General features: G+C 47.6%; 1 protein-coding gene across 2 annotated transcripts in view; it reads left to right on the top strand.

Annotated features, from left to right (window-relative positions):
- The window catches only part of psd3l (pleckstrin and Sec7 domain containing 3, like), a 153958-nt gene that overhangs the window by 69110 nt on the left and 60736 nt on the right, over positions 1–24112 (top strand). The window contains exons 6-10 of one of the 2 annotated variants that reach the window (XM_035392101.1): positions 6359–6550; positions 11935–12015; positions 13935–14047; positions 15254–15312; positions 19921–20010. In XM_035392101.1, coding sequence (XP_035247992.1) covers positions 6359–6550; positions 11935–12015; positions 13935–14047; positions 15254–15312; positions 19921–20010 — 535 coding nt within the window. Of the gene's footprint in view, positions 1–6358; positions 6551–11934; positions 12016–13934; positions 14048–15253; positions 15315–19919; positions 20011–24112 lie in introns of both variants that reach the window. The other variant, XM_035392102.1, reaches the window with a different exon arrangement.

Below are 24112 nucleotides of genomic sequence, written 5' to 3'. Positions count from 1 at the left end.
GACCCGTCCCAACACCGCAGCATCTGTTGTCCGTTTGGAAGGGCAGAGATGCTGGTGTCACCACTTCAGAGAACTGGCCTGCTGACTGGGAGGAGGTGAAGCTGTATGCTGAGGTTGGGGTAATCCTGCCAATAGGAGCCCTCCCTACCTCAGTCACACTATAGCCAGTTACAGGCCCAACAAGATGCGCCACCGGAGAACAGTAGGGGAAGCCTAGATACAACAAAGCAAAAAGACAAGTTGACAGGGCTTGTTCAAAAACTCTAGTTAACCTTGTAATTGCATTTCCTTTGTGGCATTGGCTGAAGTTTGTCAAGGGATGACAAGCGATGTGGAGTTGGCTTGTTTTCTGTTGGACCTGTGAGTAACGTTTCCTCTAGCTGTGCAGCTAGCTAGGTTAGGTGGGCTACTCTCGGTTGGTGGGCAGGGTTGAAGATGGAGGAGGAGACTTCTTTGATTCTAAACACAAGACCACGGCACTGGCTTAAAATTCTGCATAGTATGTCTTTAATGTGTGTGTGTGTGTGTGTGTGTATATAATCTTTGCTACCCTATTGGTTAGCCCTCAAGCTGAGAATAATTTTTTTCACGAGGCATACAGTACATGCCTCGGTTTGGGATTTTATTGGAATTTCCTCTTAATTTTGGCATTTCGAATGGAAAGCAGGTAGTGCCTGTCCCATATAATTAAATTCAATGCCAATTATCTTAATGAAACCTAAGTAAGAAGCACTATTCAGGGGTTTAAAGTTAAACCAATAAAACAAGGCATTTGCACTTTATTGATTGGTAGCTTAATTGTCTATACTTTACACTGTGCTGGGGGCACAAATCACCCGGCCATTGGCACAGTCTGCACAGACTACTCAATGCCCGCGTAAATCCTTAGCATGCCTGATACTGTGAGTACTGCTGCGTCTCATGCAACCAATGCTAAATTTCACCTGGCTTTCCTTTTTCTGAATGGCTGGTAACTTCGTCACGGAGAGAGTGAGTCACTTTGCAAACAGATGAGTTGATTAATAATTAATGAACAAATTGAAAATAAATGATGAATTGAGAAAAGGACACGCATAGCTGGATTTCTGCTTAAATATTACCTTTCCCAGCATCGCCCGCCTTCCCACTGTACCCCTTAGCTGTCTCAGACATTTATGTAGCACAAGATGGAAGCTGTGAAGTATCAGGATCAGTCTGGGGTGGCCTTGCAGCAGTACAATACAATTATCTCAGAAGCTGAGGGTAGTGCAGGAAATATCCACCGCAGGTCAAGGGGTGCAGAACAGCCACCGGAGCAGAATGCAAAGCCCTTCAAGCACGTCTGAAGCATAAGTGAAGCAGTGAAGGTCACTTTGGGATGGAGCAGCATTACTAATGCTGAGAAGAGGCCTCACTAGCAGAACTGCAGGATTTGCAGAGAAGTGATCTTTGTCTTTGCACAAGACCTCGTCCGGGCTCGTCTCTGTTTGTGTTTTTGGGGGGACTTTGCTGCTTGACTTCTGCGGCCAGTGGCCTTTCAAACAGACCTCCGGAGCATCATCATGGTGTGAGTCACGACTCGGACTCAAAATATATTATGAAATGTATTTATTTTTGCTGTGTTCCCCGTTTGCACGGGTTAATGTGCATGAATATGCATCAGCGCCGTGTCAGGGTTCAGTGCGCGATGAGTCATCGCCGAGCGCGGTGGCTCCACCAAATCGCTGTTGCCCGAGGGCCCCAAACTGGCTGAGGAGACCTATCCAAGTGGGAGGCTGCTGTGTTCACATCTAATTGGGGTCTTAGTGAAGATATATTATTCCAAATTATAATGGCCAATTTACAGTAATCAAGTACCAAGAGCCGAGTGCTATAGCACGGCCCCCGAAGGCTCTCAATTCTTTGAGCTGTTTGTTGTGAGCTGCAGAGGAACGTTGTCATAATTGTGGTCATTCTGAATGTGTCTTGGTTACTTGAGACAAAGGGCTTTTGAAGGTTGGAGACTCGTACATTTTTCCGGTATTTGGTTAGAATGCATTTCTGCATGCAGACAGTATAAACACGCTTTTGCTGTCCTGCAAAGCAGATGTCTGAAATCGATAGTGCTCTCTAAACGGTGCCCTCTGCTGGGAATAAAGATGAAATTCCCCCTTTTGTGTGCTGTCCTTCATTTTTAGCCACCTGTGATCAACAAAGGAGAAACAGGTTTGCTCACGTTGTTATTTCTGATCTATCGCAAGATCATTAATGAGCAGTAAGCCCGCTTTAAATGAACGTGTTTATTTCAGTGCACAGTACAAGATGTTCCGTTTTCTAAAAGATTAAGCCTAGAGTAGCTGTTCATTCAGATTGTAACACAGCTTGGTTGTTCTTTTGTATGCCAAATCAACTTTTAAATCATAGGCTAAATAATGAATTTGTAATTTAAACATTCCTGAAGAGGATGCCCAGGAAATGTGTTCTGTGATGTTCTTCCCAGTATTCAGAGACTGTTTGTTCATGGTTTCTGACATTTTTCATTTAGCCATTTAGCACATGCTCTTGCCTGCAGTTAAAGGTAAATGCTATTGTGGGTATAAAACATATAGTAATGTTTTAAGAAGCAAATATGTTAGGGGAAGTAGTTCTAGATTTAGCATAGGCAGGGGTAGTAAACTCAAGCCAAAACTTTAATTTAGCATCATGTGAACCAATATGCAGTTTAAATGAGTGTCTTTCCAGCCTGTAGGTGAATATTGTGTGTGTGTGTGTGTGTGTGTGTTGTGGTGGGAGACTGGCTTTTTGTCACTATATTGCCTAGTCATTGGTTTTTCTACTGTGTTGCTGTGAATTGGTTTCTGCTTAAATTAGCGCTTTTTCTAAGCACTAGCAAACTTTCCCAAGCAAAATGAGGCGTGTCTCTCTCTCTCCTCTGTGAACTGCACATCAGCCAGCCAGTTCTGATCTCACCCTCTGTTTGGACAGGTCTCAGGCATCACAGTCCTGGGCTGGCGCTCTTGTGTTTAGAATAGAGCAGTAAACAGAGAAAGCTTATCCCAAGTTAAAGTTAAGAATTCATTTGTTTCCACAGTATACATCTCATGTAGGCTAGGCCAGGTGCAAACTGCTAACAGTGGTTTGGGTTTGTGAAACTGTGAATCTTATCCACATGTAGGTATTGGCTGTATACCTTTGCTCTTGTTAGGATTCCAATAGCCTATATGTTGTTCATTCTGCAGAAAAAGATGCAGTGCCCATGTTTTCCCCTGGAGTTTCAGTATTACAGCAAGATGGTGAAGCATGTTGTCTCACTGTATAACCCACTGAATAGAGCATCAGTAGCAGATCAGCAGAATGTTGGTGCTTGGGAAATTTTCCTGTTGTTTCCTTTGACATCCAACAGGTGGCACTGTAGGGTAATCTTAGTTCTTATTGCCAAATGCTTTGAAACTTTAGTCAACTAAAGATGTCTGCCTTTTGGATTTGGGAAATGTGTTTTGCATTTCCATAATCAGGAATGCTTTTAATTCCTTTCTAAAGCTGTTTAGTGAGCGTTGTTTGTAAAAGCCTTGGGCAACGTAATTTCATGCATAGATATGTTGTCATTGTCTCACTCAGAAATGATGCTGCTATTTTACTCTTCATTGTGTGACACGATTTGGATTGCTTCTGTTTTATTTCTGGTGGGAAAACACGGAGACTGCTGCGGTTGTTTTCTGCTGTGAGCTCCAGTGAATAGCCAGAAGCGTTGTAACATCGTAAATGCCTGTCCTCAGGGTTACAGACGAGGTTAATGCTTGATTAGCAAATGGGCAGTAAACACCTGTGCAAACAGCACGGCGAACGGCATGTCGAGGCTAACTAGCTGCAGATTAATGGAAGTTGCCACCAGATGCTAATGGTGGCCTAATGTCAGCGATGTTAAATGAACCTCTGTCACTCATTGGCAGACGCGCTCGTGTTCATTTTGTGGAACGTGAGAATTGCTCCGTTTGTGTCATTGTTGTTAATGAGTCTGAGCTCATGCAGGGGGACGGTCTGCTCAAACGCACATAAATTATTTGAGTTTCTCATAATTGGGCATCTGTGCCAGACGGGAGCACAGGAATGGGTGGAGATGTTCCTCCGCACCCTCTTTCCCGGGATGATCGCTCCTCCTCGCCCTCCCGTTCGCCGGGCCCGTGGGAGTAATAACAGGCCTGTTGTTCGGCTGCGTGTTCCATTCTTTGTTATCCGTGCGAGCGTCTGACCGTTCGACCGAACGAGTGGCGATCCTCAGTGGCCACGCCTCCTCCAAACTGAGGTCCGCACAGTGGAAGCGGAGGCCTGGCCTGAGCGCCGTGGAGCACTGTGAAAAGAGGTGTCATTGATTGAGGTGGTTAATCAACCGGTCAGCTACTTATTCAGGAGTGCCCAGTAACTTGCTTAATTAATGCAAAGATTAAAGTGTTCGTAAAGATTTTCAGCACATCACCGTTTCTTTTTAGTCCTCCAACCAAGTAACAGGAAATAAAGGCACACTCGTGCCAGGAGCTCAGGAGGTAAGAGCGGTTGTCTGGCAGTCAGAGGGTTGCCGGTTCGATCCCCCGCCCTGGGCATGTCGAAGTGTCCCTGAGCAAGACACCTAACCCCTAATTGCTCTGGTGAATGCGAGGCATCAATTGTAAAAAGCGCTTTGGATAAAAGCGCTATATAAATGCAGTCCATTTACCATCTACCATTCGTGCTGCCAGAATTTTTTTCTCCCTTTATGAAAGACTCGTCAAATGAATGTTTGGCTGTTTCTGGCGGAAGCGTGTTCTCAGGGGCGTTTCTTTTTCGTTTCTGGAGCTCGCCCTGTCCCGTCCCGTGGTTTCTCATTACCTGCTTTGAGCCGGAGCGGCTTCATTTCTCCGTGCCCTGTGCGCGCGGGGCGGCGACTGTGCCACGACTGTGCCGCGACTGCGCCGCGCGGCTCTGGCTCCTGCTCCGCGCGCGGACGGGAGGCGCCGAGAGCCCTTTTCGCGGTGCCTCCGGCTGTCGGAACGCCCGGGACCGCGCCCGCACCGCCCGCGCCCGCCAAACACAGCTGTAATCAGACAGCGGGCGGGCCGCCGCAGCTGACACATAGCGGAGGGAGGCGGGGCAGAGATCCCCGCGGTAATAAGCGGACGCTTGTGCTGCCGGAGGTCGGTCGAGCGCTCGCCGTCTCACGCGGCGCGCCGGAACGTTTGTCAGCGTTTGAAATGAAAAACTGAACGAGTCGACGTTTAGAGAGGCTGGTTTCCTCGGGGTTATTGCTGTATTCGACATGCTGATTTCCTCTGCAAATAAATAATCATTCCTTCAAATTATTTTTTTATTTACTGTTTCTGGGGAAAGGGGGGGGTGGCATTACACAGTAAGGATGCAGCATTTAAAGAGCCAGTGAGAATTACTAAGAAACTTAATATACTGACGTGTAAATTCACAAATCTGGGTTCCTCAAATTTTTTAGTAGCCAGCTAGGGGTGTTTGCAGGCAGGGAGACAAATTGTTCTGATGACATAATTTTTAATAAATTAATTTGCAAACCTTAGATGTATGTCTAAAAGTAGCTGGCCAATCAGAGGTCTGTCATCAGCCTTTCAGCTGACAGCCGATGCTTAGAGGAATTCACTGAACACTGGTTACATACCTACAGCTTTTGGGTGCTCCCCTAGAAAAATGTTGGTTTAAAATGGAACTGAAGTAAAATACGCAAACACACGCACACACAATGTGTGAAAGGAGATACATTTCCCTCCAGTGTATAGGTACTATAAGAGCACACACACACACACACAACTGTGTAAAACAGCATTTTGACTTTTTCCCCCATCTTTTTCTCCTCTGCTTTTTTCCATTGGTGGCTCTCAGGAAATCACAACACAATCATGTGTAAACAGACCATGTACTCTTGGTGACAGGCTGTGGACTGTGTAATTAAGTGTATTTCATTACATTTGTTGGGCTTGCAGGAGCGGACGCACGTGATTTAGGTCCCCGTCACGCCATCATTTATTTGAGTACTCTGTTTCCTTAATTGCATCTTCTTTTTATTGATATGCCAGCTTTTACACCTCGGCAAAGTGTAAAAACCTTTCATGATTTTTAACTTTTATTTCAGGCGTGTCCACTCAGGTTTGCTTATGCGCGTATTCAAGATTCACATGAAAACGGTTGGATGGAAACCCCACTATTGTCTCATCAGAGCACAGGCCTTTAAAGCTGAGGCCCCTTTGAGGAGGTGTTACAGCTCTAGTTAATGCTGGCTCCTCTGGGAGTGTACGGGTTTGCATATGAGCCTACAGTGTTTCTGAGCTGCGTGTAAACGGAGGGAGTGTGTGGGCTGGCCCGGCGCTGGCGGTCTCTGACGCGCTGTCCTGTCTGTCCTGCGCAGTGATGCGGGGCTGAAGGAGGTGCTGTCGGACTGGGACTCGGACATGGGCAGCACGGAGAGGCTGAAGGACAGCACCGACGCCATCCACAACGGCAGCAAGAGCGACCACGAGGCCGCCCGCCGCCTCGCCCGCCGCCTCTACCACCTGGAGGGCTTCCGCCGCTCCGATGTGGCCAAGCACCTGGGCAAGAAGTGAGTCACAGACCTGCCTTTACCTGAACACTGAACACACTTACAGCCTCCCTACCTGGGCAAGAAGTGAGTCACAGACCTGCCTTTACCTGAACACACTTACAACCTCCCTACCTGGGCAAGGAGTCACAGACCTGCCTTTACCTGAACACTGAACACACTTACAGCCTCCCTACCTGGGCAGGAAGTGAGTCACAGACCTGCCTTTACCTGAACACACTTACAGCCTCCCTACCTGGGCAGGAAGTGAGTCACAGACCTGCCTTTACCTGAACACACTTACAGCCTCCCTACCTGGGCAGGAAGTGAGTCACAAACCTGCCTTTACCTGAACACACTTACAGCCTCCCTACCTGGGCAGGAAGTGAGTCACAGACCTGCCTTTACCTGAACACACTTACAACCTATAGCCTAGGTAAGAAGTTAGTGCACAAACCTACCTCTTTTCATGGTCCTTGTGGTCCTCCCCCATGAGTCTGCTGGTTTTTGTTTTCCCTGATTCTACAAACAGTGAGACTCAAGAAAGCATGATTCTAATGACCTGTGAGTTCATTATGCCATCAGACGTTTTGGTTAAATGTCAATAATGCTTTCAAAGTAATCCCAGGCTGCTCAGTCACTTTGGCCTGACACAGCTCTTCAGTGCACAGGCCTCTTTATGATGGCTTTCAGTGTTTCATCGCTGTTTTGTCAAACTCGTAAGTTCTATGGTTGGAGTGGAAATTCACAGGGTAGCATATCGCCATCTGGTGGCCGCAAAATTCCTAGAAGTTGGATGGGAAGGACATTAAGCCACTCGCCTTTTATCTTCTATATAAAAACCTAAAACGACCAAAACTTTATTTTACTTAGTTTCAGAGGCAAGGATTGAGACTTCAGCTTAGTTTACGTTTCTTGGACAGGCGTATTTACAAAAGTTTATCAATGTTTTTTCACGGCTAGTTTTACTTTTAGTCTCAGTGTTCGTTTACTGTAATAACACTGCCCTATAGGGCCATAATGACCACTCACGTACAGCTGAGAGAAGCAGATAGCTAATAGAGCCCAGCCTCGTTGGGTTGGGCACACTTCCAGGGCCGTGCTGTGCCAGTAAATCCACGGTTCTTGTGTAGGCGGGGTCCAAACTGGAGGTTTTAATTCAAGCCAACGCAAACGTAACACGACTGCAAACACAACGCTGGATGATTCTGGCCGTAAGCAGTCAGACTGCAGGTCTGTAGCCTCATCATCGGCTGTAACTTCCCTTTCCCAACGCTTCATTTGTCTGAGTGTGGTGACGGTGCTGCGTGGCACTCATCGGCTGAGACAGAGCGGATTCGTTAGTTTGGAATGATTCAGCCATTTAAACCGAGGTTTGGCGTAGGTGGCCTGACTGAAACAGCCGGCTTAGGAACTTAGCCAACGCCACCGGGCAGCGCCCAATCGTTTTGCAGAGTTCGGCCAGATAGGAAAATGTTTTAAAGAACACGGTGTATGTCGTGCAAGAACTTCAGAGGCGCAGGATGTGATAGAGAATGATGCAGAAACAGAGTGCTGCCAAAGGAAAATGGTAAAAAGCCTGTTTCCACCCTCAGTCTAGCGGTGAGGACGTGTGCCTACCCGGGTAGGCAGTGTGAAACGACAGGGCAGGGCGGGGAAGCTCTCCGCGGGCATGGGGAACGCGGTGGGCTGGAGCGCGGCGGCGCGCCGCTCGGATGAGCGATGCTGTCACCCTGCGCCGCCCCGCGGACGAGAAGCCGGGACCGCGCGCACCTGGGGAGGGCCAGGGGGCGCCGTCGGCTGCCTGACGGAACGCGTTCGGTGTCTGACGCGGGGACCCGAGAGATGACTGAGAAGTGCTCACATTCACAAGCCTTACACGTCACCGCCTTGCACTTCACAGCCACTGTCATTACCATAGAACCAAAGGTCTCTCCATGCTCCCCGTGTAATATTTACTCCGTAAATGAAGGTTAAATTTGTGAAGAAATTTCGGTTAGTTGATCAGGATGTGTGTGCGCGTGTGCGTGTGCGTGTGCGTGTGCGTGTGCGTGTGCGTGTGTGTGTGTGTGTGTGTGTGTGCGTGCGTGTGCGTGTCCACGTGCAACAGTACATTTCAAGATGTTTATAACATTTTACTGTTTTGCAAGCAATTTAAGATTCCCTTTTTACACGTACATGTTGCACACATTAAATCTACAATGTGACTCATTCTGCTCACAGAAATAAATCTGTAATAATTTTGGTTGCCACCTGAGAGGTATGACTGTGGCTTTTGGCCCTGCACGGTGCCCTTAGTTCTGAAATGCTGTCGGATTCTGGGTGGGATAAAGTGTAAAGGCCCACGTGCTGTTTGAAAGGTTTGGCATGTTAGCCTTGCTTATTCGGCCAGCGTGCTCTTAGAACCACGCTTTTGTTCCCTCTCAGTGCCGGACGACTTGGATTCCTGCGATGTTTCCAATCGCCTAATGCTTCTGGTCTGCCCCCCCTCTCTGGGCCCAACCCAAACCCACCCAGAGCCAGCCTGATGTCCCACAGCCTTTACGCTTTGGGGAAGTTCTATCTGCTTCTGTAATACCACGTCTGCCCCAGTCCCCCCCGCCCAACAACAACCATGCTTAAAGTTCACCTAAAATGGAGCCCGCAGGTTCTTATTCGCCTCTGTTCTGGAAGGTACGCACAGTAACACTCAGATTAATGACGCCACTTCTTCATGCTTTTTTAAATGAATTTTCTGACAGGAACAGTCCACTTAACTTGCTTGTGGCTGCATCCCACTGCTTTTTCTATGTTTAGCTGTTCAGCTGTCTTGGTGAAGCGAGATTTAAAAAAAAAGAAAGAAAGAAAAAGATTTAATGGAAAAAAACAGCAAAAAAAAAAAAGGCACGTAGGTGGTGTACATATTACCCAGGCCAGAAGGTAAATGTCACGACCAAAAAAAAAAAAAGAGAAAAGATTTGCACCTCTCTCGACCTTTCTCACTTTCTCCGTTCCTGAAATACACGGCTGCCCTCGGTGTGATTGTTACGCACTGACGGGTCCCCGGGGGACACGGCCCGGAAGCCGCCTCCGTGAATTAATGTCCGTTTTATTGGGGTGTTCCCGCTGAAGGCCACACGACTCATCACCGACCGCGTGAAGTCCGGAGCGTGGAACAGAGGAGGAGGAAAGCCAATTCTGGAAGCCTGTGGCCTCACCAAAATACACCCAGCTCTGTTTGCTATGCAAAATCAGTCGGGATCGCGAAGCTTTTGGGCCGTTAGTTGTTATTTCAATCAGTGTCTGGCCATCGCAGCCGTGGGACATAATTCCAGCAGGCAAACATTTGGACATGGAGAAGAATGTGAATTTAACTTGGGGGAGAGGGGTCCTCCTTTGTACTCTGTTTGAGTCTTAAATTCATTTTCACCTCAAATGTAGCCTGTGGCTGTCAGATTTGTGAGCAGAAAGCATAAGTAAGCCTATACGACAAACCAGCTTAGCCTTATAAAACTGATGCTTAACTAAAACCAGCTTAGCCTTAAAAAACTGATGCTTAACTAAAACATTTTTTGTATTGCTTTTGATTGTTATGTTTAGTAAGAAACATTTTTGGATGCCTCTAGTGTAATCTCAACATCTGGAGCACAGAATTAGGTTGTGCATGTCGCTTGGTTTTGGACTGAAAACCGAAGTGTGGTCTTATAGATGTGCATGTAATTGTGCATTGGGCAAATCACCCTGTTTTTATCTGGGACAGATGGCCACTGCTGGAGTAGAGAATGCAGTGAGCTCGCAAGTGCACGCAAATCCCCACCCCCCACTTTTTCCTCTGGTACTGTTGGGGAAAAAAAGCCCCCATCAACCCAGGACTGCTGTGCTATTTTTATTTCAGTCAATAAATTCATTTCAACATTAATTTCAACTGATGGCTCAGGTCCCTCATTAGTGTAGGTAGGGCATCGGTCTCAAGGGAACATCTATTATTTAATTAACAGGTCAAGATGCCATTTGAGCAGTCTGTTTCTCCCAAATGTCACCCATGAAAGTGCTTAATAGGGTCAAGCACTTAATACGTTTTCCTTGAGCTGTTATTTTTGGATCCCCTGCGTCCCGAAGCCATGCGATTTATGTTGCCTCGCGCCCCGCAGGCTCGTCGCTGCAGGCACAGGGAAGGTGGTGCTGTAGGACTCCGTCAGCCCTGTGCCGCTCCCTGTGCCGCTCCCTGTGCTGCCACTGGCTCGCTTTCATCTGGTGCCCTCTCTTACTGGAACATTGCAGGATCTTAAAACATGGCCCGAATCATGTACTGTATATGCAACGGGCCCGTAAGATTAAAAGGGGGGTATCCTTAATTTTCCAGTTCTTTGTTCAGCGTTGTGCTTGCAATTCCATTGTGTCTCTAAGCCCACAAGACACCTCAACAAGCATCTGTTTGCACTAAAACTTCCCCTTTGAAGACCTTTGGAATTATATCACACGTTGATGAGTGGGAGACATTAAATATAGCCTAGATATTGATGTCTGACTGCCTTGCGCACGCTAGCCCAGCTTGGAAACCGTAAGGATGCTCGGTTACTCTGCTTAGTTCATCAGTCCCGAAGCAGCCGGGGGGGGGGGGGGGGGGGCTAACAAATGGCGGGTTTGTGCTCCGTAAACATGCCCGGAGCAGCGCTGTGTAGCGAAGCAGGCACTATTGTCGGAGAGAGCGCCGTGCCAGTCATACTCTGGCAGCTGTGAGATCCGTTACAGGATCACGTTAGCACGGTTTGTCACCGCGATTGTTACGCTCTCGCAGTTTACTTCACACCAGCGACGCGTCCGCGCGCGCGAAGGGCAGGCCGCTGTCTGCGTAGCCCCTTCCTCCCTTCTGCTTCTGCTCCTGGGTGCGATGAGGATCCTCCTCGGGGTGCGGTCCCGTTATTCTGCCAGATGAGGGCATGATGGGAGCCCATTGTGTGGTCGGAGCAACCTGCTTATCGGTGTGTGTCACAAACTCCCCCCCACCCACCCACCCACCACCCACCCCACCCACCCCCCGCTCCTGACAAGCTGCGGTCTTGGACCGGGGCGTCCAACAGTCTGCAGCCGCTCTTCCTCCTGCGCGTCATTTGTTGATTTGGAATGGAGAGTTGTGAGAGTGTGCGTGGGTGTTTATATAAACCATGTTTTTTTCCCCCCCCGTTTCCCTCTCAAACCTACAATGAATGAAAAGTCATGGCCTGTTTCACTGTGCATGACTGTAATGTGTGAAGTGTACTCACAGGCTTTAAGCAAATACACACATTCACTGACCTTTGACCCCTGCATAGATGTGTGTGGCTTTTCTGTTTTGTGTGGTAATGATTGCTCAGTCGGGTGACATCCTGGCTGATGGGGTTGTCCCTGTGCTGAGATCTAAATGCGGTCGTCTTGTCTTCCCGCAGCAACGAGTTCAGCAAGATGGTTGCCGAAGAGTACCTCACCTTCTTTGAATTTACAGGGATGACATTGGACCAATCTCTCAGGTACAGTTCTGCCTATTTTACAGGTTTAGCTACTCAGTGTGCACTGTAACCAGCATAACCGTTATACTGCGTGACTGTACACTAGTCTCTGTTAGGTAGTCCATTATGGGATCCTGGACCCCATACCTAGCCTGTTAGTGGTAAAGTAAAGTATGTTCACACAGTGATCCCCTTATTATCAGGAAGTACCACACAGCAGCTCCGTAGAGATGTGAACCCTTTGGGAATGGGAGTCATTCGGAACTCTGAAATATTTGTAAAAGTGAAGTCAACATACTCCCAATTTTTATTCGAATTACATCTCTAAGGAAATGTCAAAAATTATGCATCTGAAAGCTGTTGACATGGGAAAGGCCTTTATTGCTCATTTCCTTTATGCCATTATTTCCAGTTTTATATAGATCCAACATGCGGGTGGGTTTCCTTTTTTTCTTTATCAATGCACTTGTGTAACTTGGTTCTGTGTATTACTCACTTTTTTGCATCAGTGGTAAGGATGAGAATGAGACTGTGCGTATGTATATAAAATGGAGCTAGAAGAGGCAGAATTTCTCATGCTTATTCCGGGGCCATACTGTGTTCGTTTGACCGGTCAGTCCGTCACTCTGAAGTTCTGCTGTGTTCGGTGATTGGCACCTGCCCAGAAGCAGCTGCCCCTGAACATGTTTGGGGGAATTTGTCACATTTATCTTGCCTCCAGGATTATCTTTGTGTAGGTGACAGTCCTTCGGATAGATTTATTATTGAACGTGATATTGAACAGAGCCAGAGGGTGTAGAGGAATGTAATGGTTGTTGTGATGTTATGGAATGACAAGCCAGGGTTCTTTAGTTCCCCTTGGCCTCCAAAAACAAACAATTTGGTCAAAAAGAAATTGGAAGAATGACCAGTGCTAGTTGGAGGAGGATTTTCCGTTTCTGCCAATTATGCTCTGTTAGATTTCAAGGCTTGTGAACACATACAGAGTCTGGCCTGTGGCTTTAGCAGCGGCTGGAGGGGCAGGCTGAGGGGCGGCAGAGACTCATACGCTGTTGGGGGTGGTCCAGGGTCAGGTGTGCGGGCAGCTTGCGAAGGAAAACGCACCAAACAGACACCTCACTCTGCGCACACAACTCGCTGACCGTGGCCAGTGGCAGCCAGGCTTACGCCTCTGATTTGGGAGAGTACAGCTCTCCCGCAGCAAGGGCACACTTGTTTCATGCGCGTGTTTTTGTTGATTTCCACGAGGTCGTTGGAAGCGAAGAGGACCCTGAGAGGGAGCGAACAAGAGAAAGAGAGAGAGAGAAACGGAGCGAGAGAGGGGAGAAACAGCGATGCGGTGCGTGGGAGTGTAGGGCACAAATTATCTGGAAGCAACTGAACAAAACGGTCTTTAAAAAAAAAAAAAAAAGATGATGTAATTGAAATGTGCGTTGCGACCTCTGCGCAGAGCGCGGCATCATCGCTCGGGCGCGATGGCGTGAAGACGTGGTTGTCTGACGAGCGGAGAACCTGTTGACCCGCCGCACATTCGGGGGGGGGGGGGGGGGGTTAATGACGCCCCCGCCCTCTGTGGGGCGGGGGGGAGAGAACCGGCGCTCTGGCCGCGGGCCACGCGTTCTGTCGTCGTCCGGGAAACCGCTTCCGCGATCGGGCTCCGCACGTGTCTGCGGGTGTTTCGCGTGCGTGTGGCTCTCTGCTCTGCGTGCGCTTGTGTTCGCCCTGTGCGGGGGCGGGCGTGTGGGCGTGTGTACGCGTGTGTGCACGCTCCTGTTTTTCTCACGCCGCTGCTGCCTGTGCTTCCTCTTTGATGGTGCTGCGTGCGATTGCCATCCCTTGAATTCATAAATGAATTAAGAATGTGTCCTCTCTGACAGTATGTGACTGCACATTCAGATTCTCTCCATTAATATTCATCATTTCTCTCTCCCCCCTTCCAGATGCTTCTTAAAAGCTTTTGCACTAATGGGCGAAACCCAGGAGAGAGAGCGGGTTTTGATCCACTTCTCCAATAGGTACTATCAGTGTAACCCCACCACAATCTCCTCACAAGGTATTGCATTCATCACCGTTGTCCACCATGTTTTGTGTGTTCACTGAACCAGCAGTGTAGTGTTTTTTATCAGTTAAATGTGCTACTGCTACAGATAGCACGCAGTGTTTAAAGTCCAAGACCTGTTACATGTGTTTTTTTTGTATGCGTAGCGGATGTGTCAGTCTATGCCATCTCATTTATTTAGCTGTCTGAATGAGGACCGGCGTGTTGTCTGTCACCTTAACATTGTCAGTGAGTGCACTAGCGCAGTTAGATGTGCACTTTTAGCACCTTAGCTGCATTCTGGGGGATTGGTAGTACTGTAGGAAGGTGTCTGGGTATCGCAGTACGAACTTGGCTGCTCAGCTTTCCTTCCACACTTCATTTTTCTCACCCACACTCCAGCTTTTTCAGAAGACAAATGCTGGAATATTTAACCGATATTCAGCCCCTGAGCCAAGAATTTTATTTCTTTAAACTTTGAAACCCGGAGTGGCAAGGGCAAGAAAGGATATTGGAGACCGTTTGTGGGCATACCATAATGCTTCAAATAACGGTTGCCCTTGAAGTAACCGCCTGCCTATAATAAACTCCATGGTTAGACAGTTCATTGATAAACAGCGCCCTTGAATGAATAATGATGTGATTATTCAAAGCAATATGGTACTTTGGAGGCTGCAAATTAAAACTCAGTCATTGGATCCTCTTTAAATAAAATGAAAAGATGACATGTTAGGGAAAAAATGTGGATATTAGTTTGAAAAATGAAACCTGTTAATTTTCTCTAATTCAGGCTTCCTTAGTCCACCACTGTGGTGTCATGTCTTCTCCATAGCAACAGTCTTAGTAACAACAAGTCCGTCTGACCAGCAAATGGGTGAAAGCTAAAACTGTCTTCTGGTTGCTAAGAGTGTTGCCATGGAAGCGATGTTACACTTTGGCCCTGTGCAGAGATAGATGTTTGTATCAATGTATAGGCACTTGTGTATCTCTAGAGCTCCTTCGTCTCGTAATATAAAAACAATCTTTAAAAAATGCATTTAACATGAACCTTGTACTGCATTGGAAGTGTGAACATTGTGAACATGTTCATGTCTTTAATGCAAGGACCTGATTACATGGGTCTTATCTGAACTGAACTGTATGACGAACACTAGAGTATTTTTAACAGGTGTCACGCCTAGCTGCTCTTCCTCTCACCACTGATTCATTCTTGTTGCGTAGATGGAGTTCATTGCCTTACCTGCGCTCTGATGCTATTGAACACTGATCTTCATGGCCATGTAAGTACTTCTTCACAGTCTCACATCTTAAATATCTACATCTCTCCTGATCAATGTGTGTGTGGCTCTTTTTCTTACACCATTACTCAAGGACTGCTTTAAAAAGTGTGTTATCTCCAGCTTTCTTAAGTGCTATTAAGTCCCCCACCACTAGGTGGTGATATTTTATAGCCCCTTATTTTCTACTTCCTTCCCGTAATGAATGTACTTTATTTGTAACACTCTTCTGTAGAAGAATGGCTACATTCATTTGTGGTGTGTTAGAATAGAATGTTACGCTAAATTATGCATTAGATGTTGATGGAAATTGATTTGTTGTGCTTCATAGATATCACTTTCAAGCCATAAGACTGCATTGAAATTATTTATAAAATGACCAACAAATTTGTTAAGAGAATGTGTTTCCACCAAGAAGTAATCTGGTTTTCAGAGATAATGAATATGAAGATACAAGAGAAAGAAGACAATTATTTGCAATTAAACCTTTTTCCAGAAGCCATGACATTTTCTTGGTTATTCTGAGATTTATTTTTAAAAATCTTTCCTGAACACATGTTCTGATGGTTCCTGTTATGTGCTTCTGATTAGGGTCCTTACTTTCTAGCTTTTAGACTGTTTACATTTGGTTTGGGGGAGGGGGGAGAATCTTGGGTAACAGGTTACATTCGGGTGCTTTCAAAACCAGGCACTCCAGTAAAATAATAATGACTGCGATAATGACAGCAATTATTCTAATCACCCGGATGCACTTCCAAGCAATTAAATAATTTATTTTCAAGTTCAACATATACCTCCTAAATGATGACAACAAAAGCTTGTTTTTTTTTATTTATTTTTCTCCCTTTGACACTCCCTTTCAGAATTTTTCATGTGCAGTTTTAATTTTCAGCGTCCTTCACGACGAACAGCTAATATAATTCCCTGCTAGGGTTGGTGCTTTTTAATTGGCTGAATGTGGCAGGGGTGTGGCCTTTAATGAAGGTCCATAGATGTTGCCTGCATGGCACAAGATAACTGTGCTGCTCTATGCAGGAGCACTTAGAGCTCAGCTCTGATTGCACAGGCACTGAGGAGGTTTTCAAAAAAAGAGTCTGTTGGCTTACAAGGGGAGAGCCAAGCAGTCAGAGTGCATCCACACCCCTTGTATATGGGCTGCTGGGAAGGATTTGGTCTGTGCCACTGTCAGGGGGAAATGCATGTCGCGCGTTCTCTTTCTGTTTGGAATGCAATGGAAGGCATGCGTTGAAAGTTGCATGCATACTGTTGACTCACTCTTCGCTGTTTTCCTTTTTTTCAATGTTTCTTTTCTCCTCCCCCCCCCCCCCACCCCCTCCCTCCTCCGCTCTTCCCTCACCCCGGCCCCCCCCCTCCCCTCCCCTCCCGGACCACCTGCTTGCACCCGTTTTACTCACTAGGTGGTAAGTTGGGCTTCCTTTTGGGGCTTTCTGTTTGTTAACACTGTTACTTTCTCATCTCAAAGAGCAGGCACATGCCTTGAGCTCAGAGCCTTCGCTCGGTCTGGTGCTAAAATGCGTCATCAGGGGAAAACCAACATACTGTAATCAGGGTTCCTGTTGTCCTTGAAAATAAGTTCATCCTGGAATGTTCTGGAAAAGTCGAGGAATGTCTCAAATAGCCCCCTGCCATTAAAGTGAGGGGAAAATTGCTTTATTTAAAAAAACAAAAGGTTTAGCAACAACATGCATCAGTCTTTCCTCCTCACTTACTAGCTTGGTGTCGCATACTATCAAGTCTTCCAATGTCACTATACTACTAATGCTAATACATTGGCTAGCTCAGTCATTTGTATAGTAATTCCACTACCAAAAGTCATTGGTCATGGAATAGTGATGTAATTTAATTTAGAAGAATGTATTTCTACCTTGCAGGAGTGCACTCTAGCTCAAAGTGTCCCTGTCTCTTAAGGTAAATAAATACTCTTAAGGAAATAAATCCTTGAAAATCACATATTTATTCTCAAAATGTCATTCAGAAGTCCTGGAAGATATTCCTTCAATTTGTGGACCCTGCGTACACCAAAGGCAGTTTTGGCTTTTTCATCTTTTGGAAAAGGCATGTTCCTCTTTGATTCAAGGCTCCAGTTAGTACTCAGATGGTGATGGCTCAGCATGGGCTCACAGCATGGGGCTTTTGAAACTCCATCCCCCCTCCCCCCTCCCCCCGTCCCTGGCTTTTCAGTATAACAGACCCCAATCGCAGCCCTGCTACGCCATGGTTGCGCCCCACCTTTGTCTTGCCATGTTTGCTGAAAATGCGCCCGCACGTTGAGGTGTTTGAGGACGGACTGACGCCTGACCGCTCAGGCCAGCTCACGTGTGCTCTGGCGCGCTGCACAGCAAGAGGACGCTCGAGCACTCATAAGCATCCGCAGGTTTTTTTTGGGGGGAAAAAAGCTGCTCGTCCCACATTTTGCCAAGTTTCTCTGCGTGTAAGTAGAGCACAGATTGCATCCTAAGCATCTCCTGTCATTCTGCAGAACCAGGATGTTTACGACTCCTCCTTATACCTAATCTGAAAATCAGAACTATTCACTGTGTTAAGGTAGTGACTTTGATTATCTGTTTATCTGAGGTACTGAAACCATCCCGTTCCTTTTCAGGAAGGAGGCGAGCTCATGTGCACAGCTTTGCCCATTTTGAATCCTTCCACCTGGAACCGGATAGCAAATAATGCAAACTAAAGCAGTAGCATTTATTTAAACTGCCAAAAAAAAAAAATGAAGCAATGATAAGAAGTAATGAGCTGTGTAGACGCTTTCACGATGCGTGCGCGCTGTAGGTTTTATAATGCCTTTTCCTTCTTCGATTGTTATGGAGCTGAAGATGGGTTTTGTGTTGCATGTTGAAATCCGCTGCCAGTCTGAGCATTTGTCAGCACTGCCCACCTACTTGCTCGGCTGCCGTTGGCAGGAACAGTAAAGTCACTGGAACAAACACCGTCTGCTCATGATTTCGGTTTCTTCGGCAAAACCGTTTGTTCAGTCCTTAGTCGCTGACGCTACGAATCGGGTTTAAAAAGTGCTCGTTGACGATCCCCGTATTTTAGAGGGGATTTTTTTTTCTCCCTGGTTAGGTCCTCAGTATCTGTAGCAGTGCATTTGTAATGTTGTGTTGAGGGTGCTAAAGGTTGAATGTTGTTATTTTTTTTATGATTGCGCCTGAGGAGGTCCAGCAGCAGCGTGTGCTTAAACGATAGGACACTTGACCTGCTGCTTTACCTGAATGACAAGGCCCTCTGTGGCAGGGCGAGGGAGGGCCCTCATCTGTACTGGTCCATAAGGAATTCCAGCCTGGGGTCTTTGATTAGGAGCTGGTGTTCAGGTTTATTCGATTTACACCATGCCACCAGTGATTAGGTTCAGCAGAGAAATGAACATTGTGGCAAGAGCTGCCAGTGTATCTGCTGGGGTCTGGCTGTTTGTCTTTTTTTTTTTTTTTTGACTACTGCCAGCAAATTTCCCCAAATGAGTGAACAATAGTAAGGTGTTCAAAGGTAATTCTACAAATATTTTTTGGAGTTATCTCTGTTGTGCTGTTAAGAAATGCCTCCGGTTGCAATTTAATATAGCGTACAATTTTTTGCCTCATTTTAATACAGTTATGTTCTTGTGAAACCATAGAATTTTAATACAGTTACGTTCTTGTGAAACCATAGAATCTTCAGTAGTGGCTGGAGGTATTTTTGTTTTCTGGGTTAGCAGAAAAATGTAAAACAAGGAGTTACTTTTTTGCTGCACCGAGAAGTGTGGAGTCTAGTATGTTTTGTGTACCCAGCCTGGCTATTGGATTCATTTTAAAGAATAACGGATGATGCAGAACTTCACACCCACACTGAACACGCTTAATGATTCTCATGTGAGTTCAGTGTGCTGGCAGAAAATGAAGTAATGGCTAGGAGCTCTACCGAACAGAGAAAAAAATGATGATGTATGGATATGCACCATATGAACTTATGTAATGATGACAGAGTGATCTCTAAACGCAATCTGTCAGCTTCATTATCCGCTAAGTATTCATATAATCAAACATCACTGCAATGGATCAATCTGCTTCCTGTTGATCCTGATAGAATTCTCACACCTCTTAAGTATATTCTGATCAATCTGGCACCTTATTTGCTGTTTCGATACCAATAACCAGTGTACTGTTGATAAATTGGTCAGCAGTTGGAGCCAAGTGACATATATAAGATGCTAATGGCGGATTTTGCTTACCCGTGAATTCGGTATATAATTGAATTTTGGACAGATTGTACGGATCTGACAAAATTGTTATGCAAGAATCAATTTGGACTGTTAATGTGCATTTAGTGCTTGGCATCCAGTGAATTCATTAATGATAAATCAGTGCGTATTGTCGGATGGGAAGGATTGGGGAATAATATTGAGTGCGCTAACTGTACTGTACTATACTCTCTGCATTAAACGGAATTGCCATAAAGGTCTCTCTCTCCCCCCCACCTTTGCCCGCCGGTTGAGACGTGGTTACGGTGATGTGATGGGGGTGAAGCCGCGCCTTAGGAGGCGGGCGTGATTCACTGCCGCTCATTCGCATTAACGGAGTAACGAATGCCTCTCGCTCCTTGTAGAATATTGGAAAGAAGATGACGTGCCAGGAATTCATCAATAACCTGGACGGGCTAAGCGAAGGACAAGATTTCCCGCGGGACCTTCTGAAGGTAAGCGCTGGCGCTCCGCTCCGCCCCGTACGCTAATCGGGCCCCCAGCTCGCCTCTCCGAGCCATCAGAGTTCGCGTCTGAGCGCGACGGGCGTATGTCAGGGGGCGCTCCGGCGCAGAGGGGCATGCCCCCGGGCGGGGGGGGGGAGGCTCTAAGCCCCCCGCCGTGTGAAAGGGGAGACTTCTGCTGGTCCAGGTAACACAAGACCGTTTTCAGTCCGCGCCGCGCTCGAAGGACAATCTGATCCCTTAAGCCGCGCGGGTTTGCTTCTCTCCGCCATTCAGCCCGCATTAACCTGATATCAGCGCACCCGATATTCTCTGTGACTTACTACCGGAGGACAAAAGTGCTTCTGCCCTGGTATTAATTAGCGCTAGCTGGGATCTGGCCACTGGAGCCCAGGCCTCCGGCCTGTCGGGAGCCCGTCGGAATGGGCACAGCGGGCTGTGAAAGCGCGGCGGTGTCGGTTACGGCACGCCGCTGGTATCCTGGCAGCACTTTCGGTGGCGGGTGGCGGGTGGCACGCCGTCCGAGTCGCGGTAATGAAGATGTAGGGCTCGGGGTAATGCTGCACCTCCAATGTGCTGGAGTGAGCTGGTCCAGGCCTTCCCAGTGCTTTTGAAGGCCCATGTTATTTATGTGTGGCATCGGTGAAGTAGTAGACAGTGGGAACACAATGCTTTGAGGGTGCGCCATCACACCATCACAAATGCATTTTTCATGATTAAAAAATCCAACCAAATAAAAAATGCAATTTCTGGCAGTGAACTTACTTCAGATTGGTAGGCCCAGGACAGTTGATGGCATACAACTGTGTTATGCTCTTGTTTTAGAAAAAACATGTCCTGTCAGAATTACTTATGACAATATGAAGCCCTGAAACGCGTAATAGGTGTGTTTTATATGGAGCCTGAGCCCTTCATGTTGTTTTGAGTGATCCACAGCACCTGTAGGCAGCCTGTTTGGTTCTTTAAGAGCGATTGGTTAACATGGGAAGGTGCTGTGCGTGCTCTCTGACAAAATGGCGGTCGGCAGCCTGGCCTTGGTCTCCGCTCGGAGCCGCCGGTGGATGTCCGGCGTTGGAGCTCCACCGGGGCGTCCTCTTTTCCGCCTGAGCAAAAAAGGAGCCGGGGCCCTGCGAGATGCTCATCAACAAGCAGTCGGTAATGAAACAGCCCCCCCCTCCCCTCCCCCCCCCGCCCCCCCCCTCCCGCCCCGCTGCCTGTCTAATAAAATGAACACACCTCGCGCCCGCCGCAGATTCTCACAGTCGACAAGAGCTTGGCACCGGCGCCGGCTGGCATGCGTCGTGACCAAATGGCGGGCATGACGACGCTCCCCGGCGGAGGAGACGCGTTCGCCGCGCCTGCCGTACGCCCGCTTTCGGCTGCGGCGCCAGCTCTGCGGGGGCCGGTGAGCCGCTCTTTCCGCCCGCGTGAGACTCCCGATGGCGCCCACCGGCCTCAAAATCCCCTCCGGAAACGCGGGCCCCGGACCGCCGCTGCAAAGGTCGCTTTATTTTATGGGCTGAAGTGGCCGTGGGGGAGGCACTGGGACCACGTTCAGAGCCAAGCTTGATTTCTGCATCTTCTCTGGGCATTACTGTGTAGTGTGCACATAACCTGCATGCTAGGCTATTATTATTGTTATTATTATTATTATTAGTAGTAGTAGTAGTAGTAGTAGTCGTCTGTTTATTGTTCTCGGGGAAAAAAAATTGCGTCTTGGGATTTCTGCCGATAAATGTCACTTGTTTGTTGAAAATGTCTCTAAATACGATGCACAAATATCACACCACATCATGCACTATGATAATGTTAAGTCCTGGGGCCAGGCGTCATGTGCCATTTTGCAGAGAAACTCAGAGCTTTCGTCGGATTATATTGATAGATGACTTTGTCCTTTTGAGCGCCTGGTAGCTGACAGCTGCTGCGGCTCCTGAAGATTGGTGACAAACGTCCCGGAGCAGCGTGCCGAAATCACGACAGAATCACCGTCGCCGACCCCCCGCTAAAGTTCAACCAGCCCAAACTGCTTTCGGTCCAGTGACACGATGTGTGGCATGTCAGAGAGAGAATTACTGATAGTAACAACTTAGTATTCGCAGATTTCTCACTCTCACCAACTTAATCACTGACAGTGAAGCTTCAGAATATTTTGGTGGAAAAGGAAGGCGCAGTCTCTGCAGATATGTGGGAGGAAAAGTCTTCATTTTCAGTCGGTATGTCTTGTTATTTCCATTTTGCTAATGGTTACGCAACTCATTGTAGAGTGTGAATCATATGAAGGGCCTCTCAGTAGTGCATACGTGCTTGAGCAAGGAGCGGACTCCACTTATAGACTCCACTCAGACGTCCGCTGACAGCGTAAACGTCCGGAGGGAGCGGAGGGAGTCTGGTAAGTGGCGTCAAGGTGACGGGGCTCAAGGTGATTTCACCCTCCTGCAGCAGCACCTGTCACCCTGCAGGTGTTCCATCACGTCTGACATCAGACCCTTCCAGCCAATGCCAAGTCCGGCAACCCAAAATACCACCGCCAGCTATAGCTCTCGTACCTCTCAAGTTCAAAACCCCCAATCAAAAAAAAAAACAAAAGAGCGGTCACACGTCTGACTCGTCCCTGTGTGGCCCCTGTGTTTCAGCCTGTCAGGCACACGGTCAGTGCCGTTCTGTTTGTCCCTGCTCCCATAGGCCTGCCTTTTTACCCACGCTCGCCTGGCTAGATGGGCTGGGCTTGTTGCTCTTATCCGAGGCGCCTTATCCAGCAGCCACCATCCCTGCCTCCTCTGTGCCTGCTCGTAATTGCCTAACTTCCCAGCCCCGCGTCGTTCTGGCCTGTTCCTTCACTCTCATCTTCAGTGGATTAAGAGCCGTCCTCGTTCTGCGAAATGATCCCTTTAATTGTTGGTCCCGAAGGTGGGCCCGTTGGAGGAACGACCTGGCCCGGGTCTTCAGATGAATTAATTAAAGACAAAGACGGAGTAAGTGCAGCATTAATGCGGGACTCCAGGCAAGCTCATTAACTGTAACCCCCGGTGACTCATGAGCTACCGGTTTGTTGGGTATATTTGTGAAGGATGACGGGTAAGCTTGTAAGGAATAGCAGTGGATCGCATTGGGATCACATGAGAGTTATCTGCTGAGATCTTGGAGGTTTAGCGCAGCCGAACGACCTTTGTCCCCCGCCCGTTTGACGGACCTTTTGCTGGAGACGGTGTGCGCTCAGTGTTGGTTGTATGTTGGCGATCCAGTTTCCCTGGCCAACTGGCAGCCGCCCACCACTAGCGTCACTTAAACAGATTAACGAACGCAAGAGCGGGAGCCTGCGGCTGTACCCTGCGGCTGTACCCTGCGGCCGTACCCTGCCATTGCCCACCGACTCTCTGTGACAACGCACTGGTGACCTTTGCTAGATAACTTACACCAACAAACGACACAGCCAGCACAGAGTCTCAGCAACCTGAATTTCCGCTACTTTCGCTGCCAGCCGCAGCCTGACTGACGGGGTTACCGTTTGCATTTCAAACCCTTGCTGCAGCAGATGAAAACAGACTGTGGTGTTGACTGGATAGCGTGGTTTTTAGGTGCACACTGCAAGGCAGTGGCTCTGTAAGAGCCACTCTCCGTGCGTCAAGCTCGTTCATACGTATGCAAGCGCGAGTGGAAGCTTAGCGGCGTATCGACAGCTGCGTCTCCGTGACAGGTTAGCAGGTTAGCTAGTTCTCTGCATTAAGGCCACAAGTTATGTACATTTGAAAGTTACGTAGCTTGCCAGTGAAATTATCAAAAACAATGACCGCATTTAAAATGTAGTCCATCCGCAAATCAGTCTATTAAATACAATAAAGTATAATTCAAGCACATCATTTGTATTGTGCTAGCATCATAACTTTTTATAGTTACTGGTTTGGGGGGGGTGGGGGTGGGGGTGGGGGGGTGGAAGTGGAAGTATGTAAGCTAACTTAGCAAATATAAAACAACCACAAAAATGACCAGTGCCTCGGTTTTGAGGTTGTAATTTGGAAGTCTCATCCTGATTCACACAGGAAAAAGCCTCCCATTTTGGGTCATTTGGCGAGGGCCTTACATGTGCTAAAGCACT

The sequence above is a fragment of the Anguilla anguilla genome, chromosome 14 (assembly GCF_013347855.1).
Source record: "Anguilla anguilla isolate fAngAng1 chromosome 14, fAngAng1.pri, whole genome shotgun sequence".
In the NCBI taxonomy this organism is placed as follows: domain Eukaryota; kingdom Metazoa; phylum Chordata; class Actinopteri; order Anguilliformes; family Anguillidae; genus Anguilla; species Anguilla anguilla.
The sequence above is the reverse complement of the archived record's forward strand: the minus strand, read 5'-3'. Positions and strand labels throughout refer to the sequence as shown.